Source organism: Vicia villosa, linkage group LG7 (genome assembly GCF_029867415.1).
Source record: "Vicia villosa cultivar HV-30 ecotype Madison, WI linkage group LG7, Vvil1.0, whole genome shotgun sequence".
Lineage (NCBI taxonomy): Eukaryota > Viridiplantae > Streptophyta > Magnoliopsida > Fabales > Fabaceae > Vicia > Vicia villosa.
The window spans coordinates 93,208,421-93,215,373 of NC_081186.1; the positions used below are offsets into that span (position 1 = coordinate 93,208,421).

Here is a 6,953-nt window from a genome sequence, read left to right on the forward strand (position 1 = left end):
TGTTCTTATCTATTAATTTAAGTATTTCAAAATTTATATAAGCAGCAAATTAAAGTATTTATACAAGGGTATTTCCGTAGTTTCATCCCAATGAAGCGTAGATCATGTAGAAGAACAAAAAGAAACGCAGAAACATAGAAAAGAATCACAATGTTGAGAAACTTGTCTACAACACTCGAATCTTCTAGAAAGATCCTAACTCCACCTTCGTCCAAATGGCGGATTCAACCTCCTTCCTCTCTCTACTCCACCGCTTCCTCCGACCCGCGCGACACCCCGCCGAAGCTTCTCGTGGTTCAGCCTCGTCTCCGTTCCGAAAAGCTCTTACAAGCGAAGCTCAACGAAGCACTGTGTCTAGCTAATTCACTTGAAGACCAACGTGATGGTTATTTCCATACTGATTTCTTTGATAAGCCTTTGCCTCCTCATGTGCTTGTTCAGAATCCTTCTCTTAAAGGCCATAAGCCTCGTGCAGGTTCGGTTTCTAGCTTGGGAGTGTGTCTGTTTTTTGAAACGTTATTTCTTCTGTTTTGATTTTGTTTTTTTCAGATACTTATTTTGGACCTGGAACGGTTGATACTATCAAATGCCATCTTAATGCTGCTGAAACAAAGGTGAAAAATGTGCTTTTGTTACTTTTTCATGTGATTGGTTATTTAGGGTATTGATTTGCAGAGCTGTCTCAAACCTTTGAGAGGCCCTGTGTCAGAAGTTGAAGTTAGCTTCAGTTTAGTCGTGAATTTTTTTAAAGGGTCCTATGCTGTAGGCCGCCTTGCACGCCCTAAAAAACGGCCCGGTTTATTTGCAGTCTGATTTTGATTTTGATTTGTGTGTAACAGGGTGAAGTGGATGCTGTTTTTGTTAATGCAACTCTGTCTGGTATTCAGCTTAGAAATATGGAGGTAAATGTTGTTTGTGTAATTTTTAATTGAATGTGTGAAGCGCTGTCATATTAGTCATTGAATAACCCCAAAGGTTGGTATGTTGGTGAATACTTGGGTCCTGAGAGTGTGCTCCTCTCATGGTCTCAGGTTTTCTTTGTGTTGGGCAAGTCTATATAGATAGAGCTTTGCAAAGCTTTGGCCTTCCGCTAATGGATGGTGGGATTGGCCTCCTTAGATTAGTCAGTCTCACGGCCGGATACCAAGTTTTAAAAAAAAAACATTAGTCATTGGACCTACCGAAACTAACATACCTATATGTGTTTCGTTGGTCAATTTGATGTTCATATTTCTTTTGTTTGTTAGTTTGGTCCTCCAATGTGTTTTTTGTTAGTATGTTGTTTGGTCCATAAAATTGCTACTAACAAGACAAACTTGGGGTTGTTTTTGTAATTTTGATACATTAAAAGGATTGTAGTGACATTGCCTCACACATTTTATGACTAAAATGAGTGTTAAGTGTTTACTCATTTTTATTTAGGAATGGAAAGTTGTGTAATTTTGACAATGATGTTTTAATACTGCTAGAGGGCTTGGAGTAAACCTGTGGTGGATCGTGTTGGTCTTATAATTGAGATTTTCAATGCTCATGCATACACTAAGGAAGCCAGGCTTCAGGTGTGTAATGTGGTTTCGTTGGGCTGTTTAATGGTTTATGCTTGAGGGTATTGTCTCTTGAATCCAATTGGCTCTGACTGTGTTGAATCTCTTGTTACTTTGTAACTTAGAGCTATACTTTGTCATCTTTGTAGGCTGAACTTGCAGCTCTATCGTACAAAAAGTCAAGACTCGTTCGTGTTCTTGGCCCTGGTGGTCGCTACACATTTGGTGCTTCTGGAGAAGCTGAAGTTGTTAGTGCTCGAGGGTTGTCTTTTATTATTACTTCATTCCCCTAATTTTATGATTTTGATGCCGTTTTTGAAGTGGAAGTAACATTATTTTGAAAATTGGTGAATGGGTTACAATATAATAAGTTTGAACTCTTGTGGGAATCTATTACTTTTTTGCTTGGGAAAATTGTTTTGGTTGCCAAGTATTACTTGTCATTAAGGGTTTAGGTTACATTGTTGTTTGTTATGAACTACAATGTGGTTGAAAATTGATTATATTTTCTATCACTTTCCGTCACCTGCTCTTTCTCTTATGCACATATTTCTGGAAGAATGTGTAATTCTGTGACACTGTGCATGTCTATCCTTAATCTATAGTAGTATCAGTAATTAGTAAATTGTTGATTAGAAGAACATCATCTTACCTTGATACTTGTCAATACCAGGAGAGGAGGTGGGGGCCAAGGTTTTATGAGTGGTGCTGGAGAAACTGAACTTCAGCTTCAGCGACGAAGGTATATATAACTGTGATACTAAATTTGCAAGATACATACATTTATTCTCAAGCAATCTATTCCTGCTTTTTCTTGGCATATCTTATGGTTTCCTCTTGAATTTGTGTTATTTTTAAAGTTGCTTTTCTATGTTCTCTTTGCATCAAGTCATTGTAAATATTCACTGTGATTGTGTTTGTGGCCACAATAATATTTGGATGGCACGGATGTTACGAAAAGTTGTGTGTTTTAGGCTATGAAAACTAAATTTGCTCTGAATTAAGGTATAATCCCACCAAACACTGATCCTGACTGATTCTTGTTAGATGTAATGAACAGTACTGTTAGAAATTCTGTGGTGTTTCAAGCTTCCCTGCTTAGCATTTATAATGTAGTTTCGCCGCATATTTTTCCTGTCTATAATGTATGAACCCCTTGTTAATGTGCAACTACTATTACTAATTGGACATTGTGACCTTGTTAATGTGCAACTACTATTACTAATTGGACATTATTACAACATCTTTGTTTTGTGATCACCTGTTATTACATAATTTGGTCACTGAATTGTGAAACTCTCTTAGAGTCTTAGAAAGGAGGAATTATCTACTAACGCAAATTGACGAGGTTCGTCGTACCCGTGCTGTGCAACGTGCTGGTCGGAAGAGGCACGGGGGTTCGTCTGGACATCGCTTAGCCACCGTCGCTGTTGTTGGGTATACAAATGCTGTAAGTCGTCTGCCTGTATAAGTTTATTTATGTTTGCTATTTATTGTTATTAGACAGCATCGCTGATATATGTCTTTGTTTTTATTAGGGAAAGTCTACATTAGTTAGTAATCTAACGGACAGTGATCTTTATAGCGATTGTCGGTAAAACCACCTTTACTAGTATTTGTTTGCATCCTCAAAAGTTATAATGTATTGACTTCATAAATTTCAACTTTTTGCGGTGTAACGTGTATTGCAGACTGTTTGCTACAGTTGATCCTAGGTTAAGAAGTGCAGCTCTTCCTTCGGGGTAATGTGACTAGTAAATCAAAATATTCTTTTTTTTTTCATACATTGGTTGATGACATTGGTTATACATATGTATACATCACTATTCTAATTTTATTTACAGGAGGAAAGTGCTTTTTAGCGACACTGTAGGATTTATATCTGATTTGCCTGTTCAGGTAATGACAAATGCATGAGAGCAAATTGCCATGTCAACATCTTTGTTTATTGATCTCGTCAATATTATTCGTCAACAATGACTCATGTTCTTTTTTCTCTTTAAATTTTTAAGTTAGTGGAAGCATTTCATGCAACTTTGGAAGAAGTAGTGGAAGCCGACCTGCTTGTGGTATGATTTTGCATCTCCTCTGATTCGGATTCTTACACCAGTTTCAAAAAGTTATAAAAATCAACTTAGAATTTGTTCATTTATGCACATAAGACTCAATGTTGTTAAATATCGGTCATGTTAACCAATGGTGGATTGCGGTGGTGGTTTTTTGACAACCGCCTTGGACAATTTGTGAAGGATGGTTGCCCCATGGCATTTTAGGGCTGATATAGTAAATTTTAAATGACGGGTTTTTTGCTTTCTGCCGTCAACAACACTGAAAAGACTCATTTCTGGCATTTTGTAATTAATTTTGTCTACAAATAAATAAAAGGATTATCCACTTGAAATTTCGTCATTTATGCGGCATAAGACAACAGAACTGACAAATCTATCTTTTTTTGAAGCATGTTGTGGATTCTACTGCTCCCAACCTTGACGAGCATCGCACAACAGTGTTACAGGTTCTTCAACAAATAGGGGTGTCACAAGAGAAGCTTCAAAATATGATTGAAGTTTGGAATAAGGTACAACAATTTATCTCCCTTTCTACCAAAATGCAAGAAAAATGATCAACTATGTATCCCGCTCAATCTCTGAAAATGTTCAGATTGATGCTGAAGAAGAGTGCATGGATGATGATGAATATCTTGATGAAGATGAAAAGGCTGATGAAGCTAGCAACTTTGATGGAGAAGAGGATGTGAATACTGAGACATTAATGGAAACTGAAGTAGTCAATGAGAAGTCACTATGTGACTCTGATGTCATTGAAGAAAAGGAAGACTATTCCGATGGTTGGTTGTATGAGGACGATACAATGGTTAACGATGATGATTTTTGTTCTCCTCCGTCTGTGGCTGACGAACAGAACAAGTCCTCTAATAAAGACAATGGCGTGGAAAATGTTAGCGCCATGCTACCGGCTGGTCCACATGTGAAAACATCCGCCATCACAGGAGTTGGTTTGCAAGAGTTGATGGAACTAATAGATAAGAAACTAAGTGATCAGGACAAGAAATTGAAGGGTGCACAAGTGGTTGAAAGAAATGTATTTGATAGAAAATGGAGGCCCTCACATACACAAGATTCTAGCATTGCAGTAGAAAATTAGCTTGTTCTGTGTTCTTTGGTTGTTATTTTTCTGCTACCGTTGGTGTTAATGGTGTAATACTTGTTTAGAATGTTTTTGCTTAATTGCAGGATACTTATAAATATGCTATGTCCAATCGAAAGTATGATCTGTCTGAACAATTAAATTACAAAATAATGAAAGAAATTTTTGCTTAGAGGGGTGAAACTCGGTATATTTATGTTGACATTTAGCTTACTCTTAAATTGGAATTGTAATTCATTAAGAGATTAGGAATTAGTTTAAGAGTGAGGGAGTGTATTGAAGATTTTAAAATTTTTGTAAGTCATTATAATGATCTTTTAGACTTTTATTTAAAAGATTGTTTACGATTCCATTTTTAACATCTCATAATATTTATCAGTTTTTAACATTTTATTGATTCTGATGCATTTGATAACTATGTTAGAGTAAATCTAAGAGCTCACACTAAGAATATAAGGAATTAGAGTCATAAATTATGTTAGTAAAACTATGTTACAATATCGGTTGATAGACAGAATAGAATAAACAACACAAGACTGTAGGTATGCAAACTTAAACTACAAAAAAAAACTATCCAACTCTTCCACCTGAGTCCCTGAAGTTGATATGCAAACTTAAACTACAAAAAAAAACTATCCAACTCTTCCACCTGAGTCCTTGAAGTTGATTCAATCTTTTATCAACATCTGAGTCAGAGTCATGAATATGATTTTTTTTGAAGAACTTCATCTTAAACACAAATTTCTTCCCTGTTACTGATACTCCAATAGATGTTCCAACATTGGACTCAATCTTCTTTGGATCAATATTCTTATCCTTCTTGGCTTCCAGCATGAGATCCTTTTTATCCTTAGCATTTTTGTTTGATTTGCTCATGTTGAAAACACAGCTTGAGAGGAGGAACAACTAGTAAGGTATTTTAAATGCAAAGAGAGTTACTTTTTTTGTAATGATTCCTTGCTTGTAACAACAACTCAGTCAGTGAGAGAGTGTTTGAAATGACATTTTCTATGTCATTGGAATATGTTTCTTCTAAAATTGCACACCTCACTATATGAATATGGAAGAATGTTGTTCGCAAGCCTTTTAGACATTGATTGCTTTGAGTTTTCAGCAATACACATTTTCCAACACACTTCAAACTCTCAAAAGGATAGTCTCCGAGGACTTAAAATAGATTCTCAAAAGTCCCAAGCTTAGGAGAAACACTATTGCCTGTAGCAAGGTCCTTGACAAGGAGATGACCAATATCAATTATCTTTGACCTGCTATGCCACCTGCCATCCATGAATGTTTGGACTTAACCATTTTCCCTAGTATAATGTTATGACATCCTATTGGACATTGTATTTCTTTAGCATCCAAAACAATTGAGAGTAATAGTCTCCATCAGCAAACTATTAGGCCTTCGTGGAAGACCAGGATTAGCTCATTGTTGATCGAAGGGACAAAACTTGTTTCTATATAAGAAACTTTCTTCATAAATTTTTATCAGACTTGCTCAATAAGTTTACTCCTAAATTCACCATACATGGATGTTTCCTTCTTGAAACAATAGGTGATATAAACTCCAAGTAATTAATTTCCTTATAAAGATTTACTTATCTCTAGAGAAAAACATTGTTGACTTGAGAGTTATATGATTCAGTGCCTGTCGTCTCTTTTAGAATCAGTCTTATTTTTGGAGTATCAAATTGTTTATATGATGTTCCAACATCTGATTGAACATCAATCCCTTTCTTCATGATTGAACCATTGACTTTGATCAGGAGCATACATAAATTCTGTTATCAACAGAGTATATCCCTATGGTAATCTTTGTAGGAGATGGTGAAGATTTTTTACTTTTCTTTGTAATAGATCATTCATATCATTCTAAAATAAAATAATCAATAGCCTTATAGGAAAGTCTTTGTTTGACAAGTCTTACACCTTGTATTGACCTTATTGGTTCCATGATAGGAAGTTCTAGAACTCTGTCAACAATCTGATGTTACCACTTTAGGTATGACATCTGGGATTCATCTCGCTTTTGATCATTTAGCAAGAAAAACCTCATCAAGACTAGGAGATATTGTTCCATCCAATTTCTCAATTCTTTCCACGTTTGACATCATTTCCAAATTGGCATGGAAGATGAAGTGACATCATTTACTCCAGTCATGTGTTTGGAACAATCAGTGTCAAAGAAGATATATTAGTCTTCTTTTACATAAAAAAACTCTAAGGAAAACACCTTCC

General features: G+C 35.8%; 1 protein-coding gene across 1 annotated transcript; it reads left to right on the plus strand.

The window, feature by feature from the left end:
* Positions 1-91: 91 nt before the first annotated feature.
* Positions 92-4,884, plus strand: LOC131615902 (GTP-binding protein At3g49725, chloroplastic). Its single transcript, XM_058887083.1, has 13 exons — positions 92-475; positions 550-614; positions 840-902; positions 1,470-1,559; positions 1,694-1,806; positions 2,218-2,286; positions 2,850-2,994; positions 3,083-3,138; positions 3,236-3,286; positions 3,389-3,443; positions 3,557-3,613; positions 4,003-4,122; positions 4,206-4,884. Exons 1-13 carry the CDS (start codon positions 151-153, stop codon positions 4,707-4,709), a joined length of 1,713 nt encoding a protein of 570 aa, XP_058743066.1. The 5' UTR covers positions 92-150; the 3' UTR covers positions 4,710-4,884.
* The last annotated feature ends 2,069 nt before the right edge of the window (positions 4,885-6,953 follow it).

What these genes read in the sequence shown, in the direction of transcription:
- LOC131615902 (XM_058887083.1), top strand. Translation starts at nt 151, where the DNA reads ATGTTGAGAAACTTGTCTACAACACTCGAATCTTCTAGAAAGATCCTA. An exon ending in TATCTGATTTGCCTGTTCAG is followed by an intron (nt 3,444 to 3,556) that starts GTAATGACAAAT and finishes TAAATTTTTAAG; the next exon opens with TTAGTGGAAGCATTTCATGC. An exon ending in TGGAAGCCGACCTGCTTGTG is followed by an intron (nt 3,614 to 4,002) that starts GTATGATTTTGC and finishes CTTTTTTTGAAG; the next exon opens with CATGTTGTGGATTCTACTGC.